Here is a 20,000-nt window from a genome sequence, read left to right as displayed (position 1 = left end):
ACAAGACAAGAAGCAAGGAATCATGCAGAGACAGAGTTCAATTGAGCTCAATGAGGAGAGACGTATTGGGCTGTACACTCAGTTACAGTTCCAAGCTACACTCTAAGGCAGTGGTCCCCAACCACCGGGCCCGCGGCCCGGTACGGGTCCCGCGGCCCGGTACCGGTCCGCGGACTGATTGGTACCGGGCCGCACAATATATACATTATATATCAATATAGATCAATACAGTCTGCAGATACAGCCCGTAAGCACACATGATTGTATTTATTTATGTAAAAAAAAAAAAAATATATATATATATATATTTTTTTTTTAATGAAATCAACATAAAAAACACATTATATATCAATATAGATCAATACAGTCTGCAGGGATACAGTCCGTAAGCACACATGATTGTATTTATGTAAAAAAAATAAAAAAAAAATTTTTTAGTTTTTTTTTAATGAAATCAACATAAAAAACACAATATATACATTATATATCAATATAGATCAATACAGTCTGTATGGATACAGTCCGTAAGCACACATGATTGTATTTATTTATGTAAAAAAAAAAAAAAAAAATTTTTTTTTTTTTTTAATGAAATCAACATAAAAAACACAATATGTACATTATATATCAATATAGATCAATACAGTCTGCAGGGATACAGTCCGTAAGCACACATGATTGTATTTATGTAAAAAAAATAAAAAAAAATTTTTTTAGTTTTTTTTTAATGAAATCAACATAAAAAACACAATATATACATTATATATCAATATAGATCAATACAGTCTGTATGGATACAGTCCGTAAGCACACATGATTGTATTTATTTATGTAAAAAAAAAAAAAAAAAATTTTTTTTTTTTTTAATGAAATCAACATAAAAAACACAATATGTACATTATATATCAATATAGATCAATACAGTCTGCAGGGATACAGTCCGTAAGCACACATGATTGTATTTATTTATGTAAAAAAAACAATTAAAAATAAATAAATACACCCCCCCTACCGGTCCGTGGGACAAATTTTCAAGCGTTGACCGGTCCGCAGCTACAAAAAGGTTGGGGACCACTGCTCTAAGGTACAGCCCACGTGCTCCTCTATTTAATAATAATAGATTTTATTTGTAAAAAGGACTTTATATTGAGTAAACAATCTCAAAGTGCTACAGTGTATTAAAAAATAAATAAAAAGATAATAAAGAAATAAATAAAAACTAGAACAGCCAAATAGCTACAACTAGTATGCATATATCTAAAAAGAAGGGCCTTAAAGCCTTTTTTAAAAGCATCCACAGTCTGTGGTGCCCTCAGGGGGTCAGGGAGAGCGTTCCACAGACTGGGAGCTTATTCGGGAGGTCCCTGGTTACATCACTGAGGCTGCTTCTGAAGCAGCCCCAGTTAGACAAAATATATGATTTTTTTTATTTTTTATTTTTATTTTTTAAAATTTTTTCTTTTATTTTTTTTCCTCATAAAGAAATACAATCATGTGTGCTTACGGACTGTATACCTGAAGACTGTATTGATCTATATTGACATACACATACACAATATGTATATATAGTGTTTTTATGTTGATTTAATTAAAAAAAAAAAATTATTTTATTTTTATTTATTTTTTATTTTTTAAATTTCTTGCGCGGCCCGGTACCGGTCCGCGGACCGATTGGTACCGGGCCGCGCAAGAAATTTAAAAAATAAAAAATAAATACAAATAAAATTTAAAAAAATTTATTTTATTTAAAAAAAAAAAAAATTAAATCAACATAAAAACACTATATATACATATTGTGTATGCGGGCCGGTGGTTGGGGACCACTGTGTTAAATGATCAAATGAAAAATCTATTCTTAGTTGTCTTACACTTGCATTCATTTTAGTTGCTGTAGTCAGGAAGTAGTCTTTGCCATTAAGTTGTCTTCTGTGGCGCCCTAAGAAGTGTTAATACTGTAAGCATTGCACTCGCTACATTTGCATTCACACGCGTTGAAATCGCCATGTAAAATCGCGAATGCTAATCGGTAGCACGTGTATGGCATATTCAACGTCTATTAGCATTGAGCTAGCTGGCTTTGACCACGTTCACCCACGTGTCTTCTTCTTTTCCAAGTATTCTTCTCATTTTCCTCTACAGGCACATGTGGCGTGGCCAATTATGCAAATGAGATGATTCAAACATTTTCAATGTTCCTTAAAGCAGAAGAGCCCTAACTCGTCAAATGAAATGAACACATGATTAATATTATGATATTTATGTTTTGTTGTTTAGTGCAAAAAAAGTTATCAAACTGGCCCCAAATTCCTTAATTGCAAGTTTGGCCGCCCCTGCTTATAATAACTGCTGTTTGCTCTTCCAGACGACGCCTTCATTAACCCTCAACTGGCCAAGATCTTTGATCGTGTTCGGCAAAGTGCCGACTTCATGCCCACCAAGCAGATGATGGTCAGTACCTTTTTCATTCACTCACCTGTCAATCAACTCATGAATGAACGCATGAACTCATGAATCACTAATCAAATTAACTAATGACTGTACTCGTGAATGAATGAACAAATGATTTCACTAATAAAATGAAATAATGACTGATCGCATGAACTAATGAATGAGTAAAGTAATGACCTAACGAATGACTGTACCAATGAATGAGTGAACTAATGAATTAATGATCAAATTAACTAATGAATGACTGTACTAATAAAATGAACTAATGAATGAGTGAACTAATGAATTAATGATCGAATTAACTAATGCATGACTACTAATAAAATGAATGAACTGAGTGAACTAATGAAATGATCAAATTAACTAATGCATGACTGTACTAATAAAATTAATAAACTAATGAATGAGTGAACTAATGAACTAATGATCGAATTAACTAACGAATGACTACTAATAAATGAATGAACTGAGTGAACTAATGAAATGATCAAATTAACTAATGCATGACTGTACTAATAAAATGAATGAACTAATGAATGAGTGAACTAATGAACTAATGATCAAATTAACTAATGCATGACTACTAATCAAATTAATGAACTAATGAATGAGTGAACTAATGAAATAATGATCAAATTAACTAATGAATAACTGCACTAATAAAAGGAATGAACTAATGAATGAGTGAACTAATGAATTAATGATCGAATTAACTAATGAATGACTGCACTAATAAAATGAATGAATGAGTGAACTAATGAATTAATGATCGAATTAATGAATGAATGACTGTACTAATAAAATGAATGAACTAATGAATGAGTGAACTAATGAAATAATGATCAAATTAACTAATGAATAACTGCACTAATAAAATGAATGAATGAACTAATGAATGAGTGAACTAATGAATTAATGATTGAATTAATGAATGAATGACTGCACTAATAAAATGAATGAACTAATGAATGAGTGAACTAATGAAATAATGATCAAATTAACTAATGAATAACTGCACTAATAAAATGAATGAACTAATGAATGAGTGAACTAATGAATTAATGATCAAATTAATGAATGAATGACTGTACTAATAAAATGAATGAACTAATGAATGAGTGAACTAATGAATTAATGATCAAATTAATGAATGAATGACTGCACTAATAAAATGAATGAACTAATGAATGAGTGAACTAATGAATTAATGATCAAATTAATGAATGAATGACTGTACTAATAAAATGAATGAACTAATGAATGAGTGAACTAATGAATTAATGATCAAATTAACTAATGAATGACTGCACTAATAAAATGAATGAATGAATGAATGAGTGAACTAATGAATTAATGATCGAATTAATGAATGAATGACTGTACTAATAAAATGAATGAACTAATGAATGAGTGAAATAATGATCAAATTAACTAATGAATAACTGCACTAATAAAATGAATGAACTAATGAGTGAGTGAACTAATGATTAGATAAGCTAATGACTGTACTAATGAATGACTGACTGGACTAATGTACTAATGAATGATTGCAATAACTGACTACTAATGAATGAAAGACTGAACTGACTGTACTAATAAAATGATTGAATGAACATATGGATCAATGAATGAAAAATCAATTTAACTAATGAATGAGTGGACTAATAAATTACTGATTGAATGAAATGATGACTACTAATGAATGACTGTACTAATAAATGCATATATGATCAAATTAACTGACTTCTAATGAATGAATGAATTAAACTATTGATCAAATATGATTTTACAAATGAATGAATTAGGGATTGAGTGAACCAATAAATGAGTGAACAAATGAACTATCTGCACTGGTGAATAACTAAACTAATGACTGTATTAATAAAATGAATGAACGATCGTATGAACAAGTGAACTAAAGACTACACATCAAATGACTGACTTAATGAATGAATGATTGAAATAACTGACTACTAATGAATGAAAGACTGTACTAATAAAATGATTGAATGAACGTATGGATCAATGAATGAATAATCAATTTAACTAATGATTGAGTGGACTAAAATGACTGATCGAATGAAATGATGACTACTAATGAATGACTGTACTAATAAATGCATATATGAATGATCAAATTAACTGACTTCTAATGAATGAATGAATGAAACTATTAATCAAATATAATGATTTTACAAATAAATGAATGAATTGGGGATTGAGTGAACCAATAAATGAGTGAACAAATGAACTAGTGAATGACTAAACTAATGACTGTATTAATAAAATGAATGAACAAGTGAACTAAAGACTACACTCATAAAATGACTGACTTAATGAATGATTGAATGAACTGATGATTCCAATGAACTGATGAATGGGTTGACAAATGAATGAACCAATGATGCATTTATGATTTCAATAAAGGCCTCCTAATGGAATGGAGTGATTGGATAATGAATGAATGAATGAATGGTGTGGCGTGCAGAAGGCCATCAGCAGTGACCTGGGTCCAGACTGGCACCAGCACCTGGACTACTTTGAGGAGAAACCCTTTGCAGCGGCCTCCATCGGCCAGGTGCACCTGGGCCGCTTGAAAGATGGCCGCCAAGTCGCCATCAAGATTCAGGTGACAACTTTTAATTTGTTGTCTGCATTATTAGAATAATAATAATTATTATTATTGTTGTTGTTGTTGTTGTTGTTGTTAGTATCCTGCAGTGTCCAAGAGTATCGACAGTGACGTGAACAACATCATGACTGCTCTCAGCCTGAGCAACACTCTGCCTCAAGGTCACACACACACACACACACACACACACACACACACACACACACACACACACACACACACACACACACACACACACACACACACACTTCCATGAAGATAAGGTACTATGTGTGTGTGCAGGATTGTTCCCACAACATGTGATGCGTGTGATGAGCCGAGAGTTGGCACAGGAGTGTGATTACATCAGAGAGGCCCAGTGTGCCATTAAGTTCCAGTGAGTACACAACACCATCACACACTGTGACACACACTGTGACACACACTGTGACACACACTGTGACACACACACTATTTGCCCAGTGTTCATGCAACTTCACACCAGGTGAGAACTATTGCATATAATTCTGTCTTTTTTATATCCTTTTGATTTTGTATAAAAAATACAAATCCTTAAAGTTTTGCCATTTTGAATAATAATTTAAATAACTGTTAAAACAATTATTTTATATTAAAATATTTTTTATTTTTTTAACTTTTTAAATATTCTATTTTCTGACATAATTAATTAAATATAAATAAATGTTGTACGGTATACCAGTACTAGTATAGTATACCGGTACTAGTATAGTACAAACCCCGTTTCCATATGAGTTGGGAAATGGTGTTAGATGTAAATATAAACGGAATACAATGATTTGCAAATCCTTTTCAAGCCATATTCAGTTGAATATGCTACAAAGACAACATATTTCATGTTCAAACTCATCTTTTTTTTTTGTGTGCAAATAATCATTAACTTTATAATTTGATGGCAGCAACACGTGACAAAGAAATTGGGAAAGGTGGCAATAAATACTGATAAAGTTGAGGAATGCTCATCAAACACTTATTTGGAACATCCCACAGGTGAACAGGCTAATTGGGAACAGGTGGGTGCCATGATTGGCTATAAAAGTAGATTCCATGAAATGCTCAGTCATTCACAAACAAGGACGGGGGCGAGGGTCACCACTTTGTCAACAAATGCCTGAGCAAATTGTTGAAGGACAACATTTCTCAACCAGGCTATTGCAAGGAATTTAGGGATTTCACCATCTACGCTCCGTAATATCATCAAAGGGTTCAGAGAATCTGGAGAAATCACTGCAGGTAAGCAGCTAAGCCCGTGACCTTCCATCCCTCAGGCGGTACTGCATCAACAAGCCACATCAGTGTGTAAAGGATATCACCACATGGGCTCAGGAACACTTCAGAAACCCACTGTGAGTAACTACAGTTGGTCGCTACATCTGTAAGTGCAAGTTAAAACTCTCCTATGCAAGGCGAAAACCGTTTATCAACAACACCCAGAAACGCCGTCGGCTTCGCTGGGCCTGAGCTCATCTAAGATGGACTGATGCAAAGTGGAAAAGTGTTCTGTGGTCTGACGAGTCCACATTTCAAATTGTTTTTGGAAACTGTGGACGGGGTGTCCTCCGGACCAAAGAGGAAAAGAACCATCCGGATTGTTCTAGGCGCAACGTGTAAAAGGCAGCATGTGTGATGGTATGGGGGTGTATTAGTGCCCAAGACATGGGTAACTTACACATCTGTGAAGGCACCATTAATGCTGAAAGGTACATACAGCTTTTGGAGCAACATATGTTGTTACCATGGACGCCCCTGCTTATTTCAACAAGACAATGCCAAGCCATCAACGTGGCTTCATAGTAAAAGAGTGCGGGTACTAGACTGGCCTGCCTGTAGTCCAGAGCTGTCTCCCATTGAAAATGTGTGGCACCTAAAATAGCAGAAGGGAGACCCCCGGACTGTTGAACAACTTAAGCTGTACATCAAGCAAGAATGGGAAAGAATTCCACTTCAAAAATGTGTCTCCTCACTTCCCAAACCTTTACTGAGTGTTGTTAAAAGGAAAGGCCATGTAACACAGTGGTGAACATGCCCTTTCCCAACTACTTTGGCACGTGTTGCAGCCATGAAATTCTAAGTTAATTATTATTTGCAAATAAAGTTTATGAGTTTGAACATGAAATATGTTGTCTTTGTAGCATATTCAACTGAATATGGCTTGAGAAGGATTTGCCAATCATTGTATTCTGTTTATATTTACATCTAACACCATTTCCCAACTCATATGGAAACGGGCTTTGTAAAAGGCTTTGAGATCATGGATGATTTAGATGAAGTAGTAACAGTAAGTTTGTCAGAGAGCTGCTGAAGGATCAGACCTTCTTCCTGGTTCCTGACGTCATCCAGGAACTGAGCAGCCGTCATGTCCTGACCACCACTCTGGTGCCAGGCTTCCCTCTGGACCAAGGCACACATCTGTCCCAGGAAGTCAGGAACCAGGTCACCAAATCTTCTCACTTTTTGTCATCTCAAACTCTTTTTTTTAACCTTTTTTCCCCTTTCTCTCTCTCTCTCTCCTTTTAGATCTGTGAGCAGATCCTCACTTTATGTCTGAGGGAACTTTTTGAGTTCCGCTTCATGCAGACTGATCCCAACTGGTCCAACTTCTTCTACGAGCCACACACACACAAAGTGAGACCGCACACACACACACACACACACACACACACACACACACACACAAACACACAGTTTGACTACACACAGGTGTGTGTGTGTGTGTGCAGGTGGCGCTGTTGGACTTTGGTGCCACGCGAGAGTTTGACAGCAGTTTCACAGACATGTACATCCAGGTGAGAGGACTCTTCTTGCAATCACTTGTTTTGGCCAGCAGGGGTCGTAGTTCACTCATTATTACATCCAAGTGAGAGGACTCTTCTTGCAATCACTTGTTTTGGCCAGCAGGGGTCGTAGTTCACTCATTATTACATCCAGGTGAGAGGACTCTTCTTGCAATCACTTGTTTTGGCCAGCAGGGGTCGTAGTTCACTCATTATTACATCCAAGTGAGAGGACTCTTCTTGCAATCACTTGTTTTGGCCAGCAGGGGTCGTAGTTCACTCATTATTATTAATTATATTACACATTTAACCTCAACTATTTTAATTGTAGGAAATGTTTCCAAAAATCTCATTCATTTTTGCATAATTTAACACTTTAATGACACTAAACATCTTTAGCACTATTTCCACATTCACTCATTCACACACTGATGCCATGCAAGGCGCTAACCATCAGGAGCAAGGCTGAAGTGTCTTGCTCAAAGGACACAGGTTGGTAGAAGGTGGGGATCGAACCAGGAACCCTCGGGTTGCTGGCACGGCCACTCTCCCGACCACGCAGTCTTTTGTTCTTTGACAACTGCATGAAACATTTTTTATTGTGTGAAAACATTCACACATCATATATGCTTTTATACTGAAATTCTTCTACTCCAGATATTGTGTGGAAACATTCACACATATATGCTTTCATACTGAAATTCTTCTATTTATTCTTCTTCTTCAGATTTTGTGTGAAAACATTCACACATATATGCTTTTACACTGAAATTCTATTTATTCTTCTTCTTGTCCAGATTTTGTGTGAAAACATTCCCACATATATGCTTTTATACTGAAGTTCTTCTATTTATTCTTCTACTCCAGATATTGTGTGAAAACATACACACATATATGCTTTTATACTGAAATTCTTCTATTTATTCTTCTTCTCCAGATTTTGTGTGAAAACATTCACATATATATATATGCTTTTACACTGAAATTCTATTTATTCTTCTTCTTGTCCAGATGTTGTGTGAAAACATTCACACATATATGCTTTTACACTGAAATTCTTCTATTTATTCTTCTTCTTCAGATTTTGTGTGAAAACATTCACACATATATGTTTTTACACTGAAATTCTTCTTCTTCAGATTTTGTGTGAAAACATTCACACATATATGCTTTTACACTGAAATTATTCTATTTATTCTTCTCCAGATTTTGTGTGAAAACATTCACACGTATATGCTTTTACACTGAAATTCTTCTATTTATTCTTCTCCAGATTTTGTGTGGAAACATTCACATATATATATGCTTTTACACTGAAATTCTATTTATTCTTCTTCTTGTCCAGATTTTGTGTGAAAACATTCACACATCATATATGCTTTTACACTGAAATTATTCTATTTATTCTTCTTAATCAGAACAAAAACTAAGTTGTTTTTTGAACTGGAAAAATTCCAGGGATTCCATAATACCATTTCTGAATGAAATTGTTACATTTTTCGACAATTTGAAAAATTCCAACACCAGAACATTCACATTTTTTAGCATTTAAAAATTTTTTTTCCAGAAATTCTCAAATTTCCATGAAATTCCCATGGAAAAGAATGGAACATTTTTCAAGGTTCCTCAGTTGAGCCTGTTCAGGAAGTGTTATCCCTCTCAACAATTTTAATACACTTTTCTTACAATTTCCAGTCTTTAGGGCATTTTCCCCATTCAAAATGAATTATACATTTTTTCACAATTCCCACATCCTGGAAATTCAAACCACCATTTTTCCAGGAATTCCTGTTTTTTTCTAACCTTATTTCCAACCTTTTTTAGTGCGATTGATTTTTCAAGCGTTCCACCGTCCAAACATTCCTCTTAGTCAGGACAAAAAAACTAAGTTGTTTTTTGAACTGGAAAAATTCCCGAAATTCCAGGAATGCCTTAATACTATTTCTCAATTAAATTGTTACTACTTCAACATTTTGCAACCGATTTGAAAAATTCCAAGGCCAACTCATTCAGAACATTCACATTTTTTAGCATTTTCAACAGAATTCCCAAATTTCCCTTTTAAAAGAATGGAAAATTTTTCTAAATTCCACAATTCCCACATTTTTTATCCGATTCAAACTGTTCCAACTTCAAAATATTCATCCTGTTCAGGAATCGTGCTCTACTTCAACTATTGTACTAAAATTACCAGACTTTTAGGGGAATTTTTCACAATTCCCACATTCTTCAACCAATTCAACACCTTCAATTCATCCTGGAAAGTCAAACAACCATTTTTCCAGGAATTCCTGTTTTTTTTCTAACCTTATTTCCAACCTTTTTTAGTGTAATGACCCCTTTCACATTTTTCAAGTGTTCCACTGTCAAAACATTCCTCGTAGTCAGGACAAAAAACAAGTTGGTTTAAGAACTTAAAATTCCCAGTTTTCCTGGAAATCCATAATACCATTTTTTAATTAAAAAACTGTTACTAATTCAACATTCTTGGCCAATTTCAACCCCAACCTATTCACTCATTCAGGACATTCATGCTCCTAAAAATGTTCTAAAAAATCCCACTTTTCCCAAATTTCCAGGAAGTTACCATTGAAAAGAATGGGATATTTTTCAAAGTTCCTCAACTTCCACATTTTTTCATCTGATTCAAACGGTTCCAACTTCAAAATATTCAGCCTGTTCTACTACTTCAACTATTGTACTAAAAATGACCGAATTTCCAGTTTTTAGGGGCATTTTTCTCAATTCCCACATTCTTCAACACCTTCAATTCATCCTGGAATGTCAAACAACCATTTTTCCAGGAATTCCTGTTTTTTTCCTAACCGTATTTCCAACCTTTTTTTAGTGCGATGACTGATTTTTCAAGTATTCCACCATCAAAACATTCCTCTTAGTCAGGACAAAAAACTAAGTTGTTTTTTGAACTGGAAAAATTTCCAGTTTCCCCAAAATTCCCAGAATGCCTTAATACCATTTCTCTATTAAATCGTTACTACTTCAACATTTTGACCGATTTGAAAAAGTCCAACACCGACCAATTCAGCTCATTCAGGACATTCATGCTATTAATCATTTCCCCCCCAAAAAATCCAAATTTCCAGGAAGTTCCCATTGAAATGAATGGGACATTTTTCCAAGTTGCACAATTCCCACATTTTTCAAGCTATTCAAAGCATTCCAACATCAACACATTCCACTCATCCTGGACATTCAAACTAACACTTTCCCAAATTTCCAGGAAGTTCCCATTGAAATGAATGGGGTATTTTTTTCCAAGTTGCACAATTCCCACATTTTTCAAAGCATTCCAACATCAACAAATTCCACTCATCCTGGACATTCAAACTAACACTTTCCCAAATTCCAGTTTTCCTGGAAATTCAAACTCTTCAACATTCAAACCATTCCAACATTCAAACTATTCTTACATTCATACTACATTCTTGGTAAAGGAACTAGAAAAATTCCTGGTTTTCCCAAAATTCCAGGAATTTCTCTATCAAAAACTGTTACTAATTCAACATTTCTTGACCGATTTCAACAATTCCAACACCAACCAATTCAGCTCATTCAGGACATTCATGCTTCTAATCATTTTCCCAAAAAATCCTGATATACTCAAAATTCCTAAATTTCCAGGAAGTTCCCATTGAAATGAATGGGACATTTTTCAAGCTATTCAAAGCATTCCAACATCAACACATTCCACTCATCCTGGACATTCAAACTAACACTTTCCCAAGTTCCAGACCAAATTCTGGTTTTCCTGGAAATTCAAACTCTTCAACATTCAAACCATTCCAACATTCAAAGTTGGCAAAGGAACTAGAAAAATGTATTTTTTCCCCGCAATTCCAGGAATTTCTTAATGAAAAACTGTTAGTAATTCAACATTTCTTGCCCGATTTAAACAATTCCAACACCAACCAATTCAGCTCATTCAGGACATTCATGCTATTAATCATTTTCAAAAAACAAACAAAAACAAAAAACAGTTTTTCCCTAAATTTCCAGGAAGTTCCCATTGAAATTAATGGGACAATTTTCCAAGTTGCACAATTCCCACATTTTTCAAGCTATTCAAAGCATTCCAACATCAACACATTCCACTCATCCTGGACATTCAAACTAACACTTTCCCAAGTTCCAAACCTAATTCCAGTTTTCCTGGAAATTCAAACTCTTCAACATTCCAACATTCATACTACATTCTTGGTAAAGGAAGTTGGTAAAAGAACTAGAAAAATTCCTGATTTTCCCAAAATTCCAGGAATTTCTCTATCAAAAACTGTTACTAATTCAACATTTCAGGACCAATTTAAACAATTCCAACACCAACCAATTCACTCATTCAGGACATTCATGCTCCTAATCATTTCCTAAAAAAAATCCCAAATTTCCAGGAAGTTCCCATTGACAAGAATGGGACAATTTTCCAAGTTGCACAATTACCACATTTTTCAACCCATTCCAACATCAACACATTCCACTCATCCTGGACATTCAAACTAACATTTTCCCAAGTTCCATACCAAATTCCGGTTTTCCTGGAAATTCAAACTCTTAAACATTCAAACCATTCCAACATTCAAACTATTCTTACATTCATACTACATTCTTGGTAAAGGAAGTTGGTAAAAGAACTAGAAAAATTCCTGATTTTCCCGAAATTCCAGGAATTTCTCTATCAAAAACTGTTACTACTTCAACATTTCTTGACCGATTTAAACAATTCCAACACCAACCAATTCAGCTCATTCAGGACATTCATGCTCCTAATCATTTTCTAAAAAAAATCCCACATTTCCAGGAAGTTCCCATTGAAATGAATGGGACATTTTTTCCAAGTTGCACAATTCCCACATTTTTCAAGCTATTCAAACCATTCCAACATCAACACATTCCACTCATCCTGGACATTCAAACTAACACTTTCCCAAGTTCCATACCAAATTCCGGTTTTCCTGGAAATTCAAACTCTTAAACATTCAAACCATTCCAACATTCAAACTATTCTTACATTCATACTATATTCTTGGTAAAGGAAGTTGGCAAAAGAACTAGAAAAATTCCTGATTTTCCCGAAATTCCAGGAATTTCTCTATCAAAAACTGTTACTACTTCAACATTTCTTGACCGATTTAAACAATTCCAACACCAACCAATTCAGCTCATTCAGGACATTCATGCTCCTAATCATTTTCTAAAAAAAATCCCACATTTCCAGGAAGTTCCCACTGACAAGAATGGGACAATTTTCCAAGTTGCACAATTCCCACATTTTTCAACCCATTCCAACATCAACACATTCCACTCATCCTGGACATTCAAACTACCACTTTCCCAAGTTCCTGACCAAATTCCAGTTTTCCTGGAAATTCAAACTCTTCAACATTCCAACATTCAAACTATTCTTACATTCATACTACATTCTTGGTAAAGGAAGTTGGTAAAAGAACTAGAAAAATTCCTGATTTTCCTGAAATTCCAGGAATTTCTCTATCAAAAACTGTTACTAATTCAACATTTCTTGACCAATATAAACAATTCCAAGACCAACCAATTCAGCTCATTCCGGACATTCATGCTCCTAATCATTTAAAAAAAAAAATCCCGCTTTTCCCAAAATTCCAGGAAATTCCCATTGAAATGAATGGGACATTTTTCCAAGTTGTACAATTCCCACATTTTTCAAGCTATTCAAAGCATTCCAACATCAACACATTCCACTCATCCTGGACATTCAAACTAACACTTTCCCAAGCTCTAAACCTAATTCCGGTTTTCCTGGAAATTCCAACATTGAAACTATTCTTCCATTCTGTCAGCATTGGAACATAATCCCTTCAGGAATGACCTCCTTTAGTCGTATTTGATGTTTTTAATGGCCTTCATTTGAGCAGAAGTCATGTAGTGAAAGCTCTGACCTTGTTGAGAACAATAGTTTGTATTGTTGGCGTCATAGTTTGTGTTGTTGGCGTGAAGGTGATCCATGCGGCAGCCCAGCAGGACAGAGAAGGCGTCCTTCAGAGATCGAGAGACATGAAGTTCCTCACGGGCTTGGAGTCTAAGGTAAGAAGAGAAAGCAAAAAGCCGATCACACACACACACTTCTTAGCGATGATGCAATGTGGCCTTCAGGCGATGGAGGACGCCCACGTGGACGCCGTCATGATCCTGGGAGAGGCCTTCGCCTCGTCGGAGCCCTTCGACTTTGGCGCTCAGAGCACGACCGAGCGCATCCACCGCCTCATCCCCGTCATGCTGAGGGAGCGCCTGGCGCCCCCTCCTGAGGAGACGTACTCCTTACACCGCAAGATGGGAGGCTCCTTCCTCATCTGCTCCAAACTCAAGGCCAGAGTGGCGTGCAAGGACATGTTCCAGCGAGCGTACCAGCGCTACTGGCAGGACGCAAGCAAGTCCCACTAAAGATACTATTATCATCTCATCATCATCATCATCATCATCATCTCAGACTCTGCACTATTTCACCTGAGGATGTTTATTTGTACAACTTTACTGGGATGCAATAAAAATAACAACAATTTGCTTACTTGGACAAAAGTTGATCTTGCACTAAAGTGGTCAATACTGGTACTACACCTTAAGTCCTCCTACACCACTCTCTGTAGGGGGGGGGGGGGGGGGGGAGAGAAGGGGAGAGAGAGAGAAGGGGCGAGCGAGAGAAGCAGAGAGAGAAGGGGAGAGAGCAAGAGAGAAGGAGAGGGAAAGAGAATGGGAGAGAGACAGAGGGAGAGAGAGAAAAAAGGGGAGAGAGAGAGAAAAAAAAGGGGAGAGAGAGAGAAGGGGGAGAGAGAGAGAAAGAGAATGGGAGAGAGACAGAGAGGAGAGAGAGAAAAAAGGAGAGAAGGGGAAGGAAAGAGAATGGGAGATAGAGAGAGAGAGAGAGAAAAAAGGGGAGAGAGAGAGAGAAGGGGTAAGAGAGAGAGAGAGAGAGAAAAAAAAGGGGAGAGAGAGAGAAGGGGGGAGAGAGAGAGAGAGAAGGAGAATGGGAGAGAGACAGAGGAGAGAGAGAGAAAAAAAGGAGAGAGAGAAGGGGAGAGATAGAGAGAGAGAGAAGTGGGGAGAGAGAGAGAGAGAATGGGAGAGAGACAGAGAGAGAGAAAAAAGGGGAGAGAGAGAGAAGGGGTAAGAGAGAGAGAGAAAAAAAAGGGGAGAGAGAGAAGGGGGGAGAGAGGGAAAGAGAATGGGAGAGAGACAGAGAGGAGAGAGAGAGAAAAAAAGGAGAGAGAGAAGGGGAGAGATAGAGAGAGAGAAGTGGGGAGAGAGAGAGAAGGAGAGGGAAAGAGAATGGGAGAGAGACAGAGAGGAGAGAGAGAGAAAAAAAGGAGAGAGAGAAGGGGAGAGATAGAGAGAGAGAAGTGGGGAGAGAGAGAGAGAAGGGGTAAGAGAGAGAAAAAAAGGGGAGAGAGAGAGAGAGAGAAAAAAGGGGAGAGAGAGAGAGAAGGGAGAGAGAGAGAGAAGGGGTAAGAGAGAAAAAAAGGGGAGAGAGAGAGAGAGAGAAAAAAGGGGAGAGAGAGAGAGAATGGGGGAGAGAGAGAGGAGAACACTACATTTCAGACTGCATTGTGCAGAGTGTGACATTTGGTGGAGGAGGAATTATGTTGTGGGGTTGTTTTCCAGGAGTTGGGTTTGTAGTTCCAGTGAAAGGAACTTTGAATGCTCCATTTTGGACAATTCTATAGGATGACTACAAGCCTGTTTTGCAGGTTTCCCTGCTCTTTTACAATATATGTTATAATTATACAATATAAAATCCCCTGAAGAGCAGGGAAACACCACCATCACACACACTATTTGCTGAAGAGCAGGGAAACACCACCATCACACACATTATTTGCTGAAGAGCAGGGAAACACCACCATCACACACACTATTTGCTGAAGAGCAGGGAAACACCACCATCACACGCACTATTTGCTGAAGAGCAGGGAAACACCACCATCACACACACTATTTGCTGAAGAGCAGGGAAACACCACCATCACACGCACTATTTGCTGAAGAGCAGGGAAACACCACCATCACACGCACTATTTGCTGAAGAGCAGGGAAACACCACCACCATCACACACGCACTATTTGCTGAAGAGCAGGGAAACACCACCATCACACACACTATTTGCTGAAGAGCAGGGAAACACCACCATCACACGCACTATTTGCTGAAGAGCAGGGAAACACCACCACCATCACACACGCACTATTTGCTGAAGAGCAGGGAAACACCACCATCACACACACTATTTGCTGAAGAGCAGGGAAACACCACCACCATCACACACGCACTATTTGCTGAAGAGCAGGGAAACACCACCATCACACACACTATTTGCTGAAGAGCAGGGAAACACCACCACCACACACACTATTTGCTGAAGAGCAGGGAAACACCACCACCATCACACGCACTATTTGCTGAAGAGCAGGGAAACACCACCATCACACGCACTATTTGCTGAAGAGCAGGGAAACACCACCATCACACGCACTATTTGCTGAAGAGCAGGGAAACACCACAATCACACACACTATTTGCTGAAGAGCAGGGAAACACCACCATCACACGCACTATTTGCTGAAGAGCAGGGAAACACCACCATCACACGCACTATTTGCTGAAGAGCAGGGAAACACCACAATCACACACACTATTTGCTGAAGAGCAGGGAAACACCACCATCACACGCACTATTTGCTGAAGAGCAGGGAAACACCACCATCACACACACTATTTGCTGAAGAGCAGGGAAACACCACCATCACACACACACTATTTGCTGAGTGTGCATGCAACTTGACTATTTCATATATTTGTCTTTCTTGTACATTACAAACGTTGCTTTTTTAGATCCTATTGATTTTGTAAAAAAAATTTAAAAAAAATCCTTCCATTTTGAAAAATAATATAAGTGTTAAATCTTTGTTTTCTTCATTACTTTTTATTTTCTTACTTTTTAAACATAATTAAATGGGTAAAACAGGGGATTTTTCAATATATACTCCCCTGAAGAGCAGGGAAACCTGCAAAACAGGCTTGAAGGGATGAAATAGCCTCTGTTTTTTTCGCAGGTTCCTCTGGTCTTCAGGTGATTTTATATATTTAAAATCCCCTGAAGGGCAGGGAAACCTGCAAAACAGTCTCGTAGGGATGAAATAGCCTCTGTTTTTTCGTAGGTTCCTCTGGTCTTCAGGTGATTTTATATATTTAAAATCCCCTGAAGGGCAGGGAAACCTGCAAAACAGTCTCGTAGGGATGAAATAGCCTCTGTTTTTTCGTAGGTTCCTCTGGTCTTCAGGTGATTTTATATATTTAAAATCCCCTGAAGGGCAGGGAAACCTGCAAAACAGGCTTGTAGGGACGAAATAGCCTCTGTTTTTTTTCGCAGGTTCCTCTGGTCTTCAGGTGATTTTATATATTTAAAATCCCCTGAAGGGCAGGGAAACCTGCAAAACCGGCTCGTAGGGATGAAATAGCCTGTTTTTTTTCCGCAGGTTCCTCTGGTCTTCAGGTGATTTTATATTATAAAATCCCCTGAAGGCCAGAGAAACCTGCAAAACAGGCTTGTAGGGATGAAATAGCCTCTGTTTTTTTCGCAGGTTCCTCTGCTCTTCAGGTGATTTTATATTATAAAATCCCCTGCAGGCCAGGGAAACCTGCAAAACAGGCTTGTAGGGATGAATAGCCTCTGTTTTTTCACAGGTTCCTCTGCTCTTCAGGTGATTTTTTATTATAAAATCCCCTGAAGGCCAGGGAAACCTGCAAAACAGGCTTGTAGGGATGAAATAGCCTCTGTTTTTTCGCAGGTTCCTCTGGTCTTCAGGTGATTTTATATATTTAAAATCCCCTGAAGGCCAGGGAAACCTGCAAAACAGGCTTGTAGGGATGAAATAGCCTCTGTTTTTTTTTCGCAGGTTCCTCTGCTCTTCAGGTGATTTTATATTATAAAATTCCCTGAAGACCAGGGAAACCTGCAAAACAGGCTTGTAGGGATGAAATAGCCTCTGTTTTTTTTTGCAGGTTCCTCTGCTCTTCAGGTGATTTTATATTATAAAATTTCCTGAAGGACAGGGAAACCTGCAAAACAGGCTTGTAGGGATGAAATAGCCTCTGTTTTTTTTGCAGGTTCCTCTGCTCTTCAGGTGATTTTATATTATAAAATCCCCTGCAGGCCAGGGAAACCTGCAAAACAGGCTTGTAGGGATGAAAGCCTCTGTTTTTTTCCGCAGGTTCCTCTGGTCTTCAGGTGATTTTATATTTTAAAATCCCCTGAAGGGCAGGGGAAACTGCAAAACAGGCTTGTAGGGATGAAATAGCCTCAGTTTTTTTTCCGCAGGTTCCTCTGCTCTTCAGGTGATTTTATATTATAAAATCCCCTGAAGGCCAGGGAAACCTGCAAAACCGGCTTGTAGGGATGAAATAGCCTCTGTTTTTTTTCGCAGGTTCCTCTGCTCTTCAGGTGATTTTATATTATAAAATTCCCTGAAGACCAGGGAAACCTGCAAAACAGGCTTGTAGGGATGAAATAGCCTCTGTTTTTTTTGCAGGTTCCTCTGCTCTTCAGGTGATTTTATATTATAAAATTTCCTGAAGGACAGGGAAACCTGCAAAACAGGCTTGTAGGAATGAAATAGCCTCTGTTTTTTTTGCAGGTTCCTCTGCTCTTCAGGTGATTTTATATTATAAAATCCCCTGAAGGCCAGGGAAACCTGCAAAACAGGCTTGTAGGGATGAATAGCCTCTGTTTTTTCACAGGTTCCTCTGGTCTTCAGGTGATTTTTTAATTATAAAGTCCCCTGAAGGGCAGGGAAAACTACAAAACAGGCTTGTAGGGATGAAATAGTCAGGTTTTCCGCAGGTTCCTCTGCTCTTCAGGTGATTTTATATTATAAAATCCCCTGAAGGCCAGGGAAACCTGCAAAACAGGCTTGTAGGGATGAATAGCCTCTGTTTTTTTCACAGGTTCCTCTGGTCTTCAGGTGATTTTTTATTATAAAGTCCCCTGAAGGGCAGGGAAAACTACAAAACAGGCTTGTAGGGATGAAATGGCCTCTGTTTTTTCCCCTTAGCTACAGTTTGTATGTATTTATGAAAGAGAGGTTAAGAAGTGAATAATACAAGCATGAAGTTGATGACTTGGAATCAGACGGTAGTGATGATGGGATAAAAAAGTCCTCCTTTCTGTCCAATCCCACATGAAAGTGTTTGCTTTTTGTTTATCCAGCTTCCATACTCCTTTTTATACACTTTACAAAAATACATTGGTGGCAAACGCCAGCTTTCTGAGACTTTTATTTTGTTAACACGGGCAGGATGAAGCAGCGCTTTTATTGTGAAGACAGGAACCGTTCAGTCGGTCTTTAGAGTTTTGACGGCAGGTACGACGCGAGAGTCTTTTGAAATAAAAAGTATTTCTGGCCTTCCTGTCGGTCGTTTTTTCCTAATAATGATCTGGCAGCAGCCATTGCATCATCTCACAAGACCCTCGGCTGCCGGGAATGTCAATCAAGTGACCAAAGTGAAGATTGATGATCCATCATTTTTAGCTCTATTTCTTTAATGGCTGGCTGACACACCCTCCACCATCCAGGTAATGTCCTACAGCACCCTCACCTTCCACCAGGTGTGTCACCATGCAGCATCCTCACCTTCCACCAGGTGTGTCACCATGCAGCATCCTCACCTTCCACCAGGTGTCACCACACAGCAGGGATGCTTCTGCTGCCTTCCACTTGGATGGTGACGGACGTGAAATGGAATTGTGAGCGCAGGAGTTTAGTTGCCCTGGTGAGGATGACGTGTGGATCTACACCGTCTTCTGCAGAAACCACACATACATCACCTCAACTCCACATTCTACACCTTATATACACCTTTGGACACACCTTCTCCTCTTCATTGTACACCTTATATACACCTTTGGACACACCTTCTCCTCATTCAATCTTTATTGTCATGACTATTTCCATTGTAGATGGTTTATATTCTAGTTTCTTCAAAATAGCCACCCTTTGTTTTAAATGACTACTTTGCACACTCTCGGCATTCTCTCCATGAGCTTCAAGCACACCTGTGAAGTGAAAACCATTTCAGGTGACTACCT

General features: G+C 37.8%; 2 protein-coding genes across 4 annotated transcripts in view; one reads left to right on the top strand and one right to left on the bottom strand.

The window, feature by feature from the left end:
- LOC133647092 (atypical kinase COQ8A, mitochondrial-like) overlaps nt 1-14,427 on the top strand; it is a 36,144-nt gene extending 21,717 nt beyond the window's left edge. For all 3 annotated transcript variants that reach the window (XM_062043195.1, XM_062043194.1, XM_062043193.1), the window contains exons 7-15: nt 2,363-2,448; nt 4,937-5,077; nt 5,160-5,241; nt 5,363-5,456; nt 7,390-7,531; nt 7,616-7,723; nt 7,819-7,884; nt 13,861-13,947; nt 14,017-14,427. In XM_062043195.1, the coding sequence (XP_061899179.1) occupies nt 2,363-2,448; nt 4,937-5,077; nt 5,160-5,241; nt 5,363-5,456; nt 7,390-7,531; nt 7,616-7,723; nt 7,819-7,884; nt 13,861-13,947; nt 14,017-14,304 (1,094 nt within the window). In that variant the 3' untranslated portion in view covers nt 14,305-14,427. The remainder of the gene's footprint in view (nt 1-2,362; nt 2,449-4,936; nt 5,078-5,159; nt 5,242-5,362; nt 5,457-7,389; nt 7,532-7,615; nt 7,724-7,818; nt 7,885-13,860; nt 13,948-14,016) is intronic.
- The window catches only part of LOC133647093 (proton-coupled zinc antiporter SLC30A2-like), a 20,618-nt gene continuing 13,689 nt past the window's right edge, over nt 13,072-20,000 (bottom strand). Inside the window, exons 9-10 of the mRNA XM_062043196.1 lie at nt 19,581-19,715; nt 13,072-13,942 (exon numbers count right to left, since the gene is read on the bottom strand). Coding sequence (XP_061899180.1) covers nt 19,594-19,715 — 122 coding nt within the window. The 3' untranslated portion in view covers nt 13,072-13,942; nt 19,581-19,593. The remainder of the gene's footprint in view (nt 13,943-19,580; nt 19,716-20,000) is intronic.

Source organism: Entelurus aequoreus, linkage group LG03, assembly GCF_033978785.1.
Source record: "Entelurus aequoreus isolate RoL-2023_Sb linkage group LG03, RoL_Eaeq_v1.1, whole genome shotgun sequence".
Classification (NCBI taxonomy): Eukaryota; Metazoa; Chordata; class Actinopteri; order Syngnathiformes; family Syngnathidae; genus Entelurus; species Entelurus aequoreus.
This window is presented reverse-complemented; position numbering and strand designations above follow the sequence as displayed.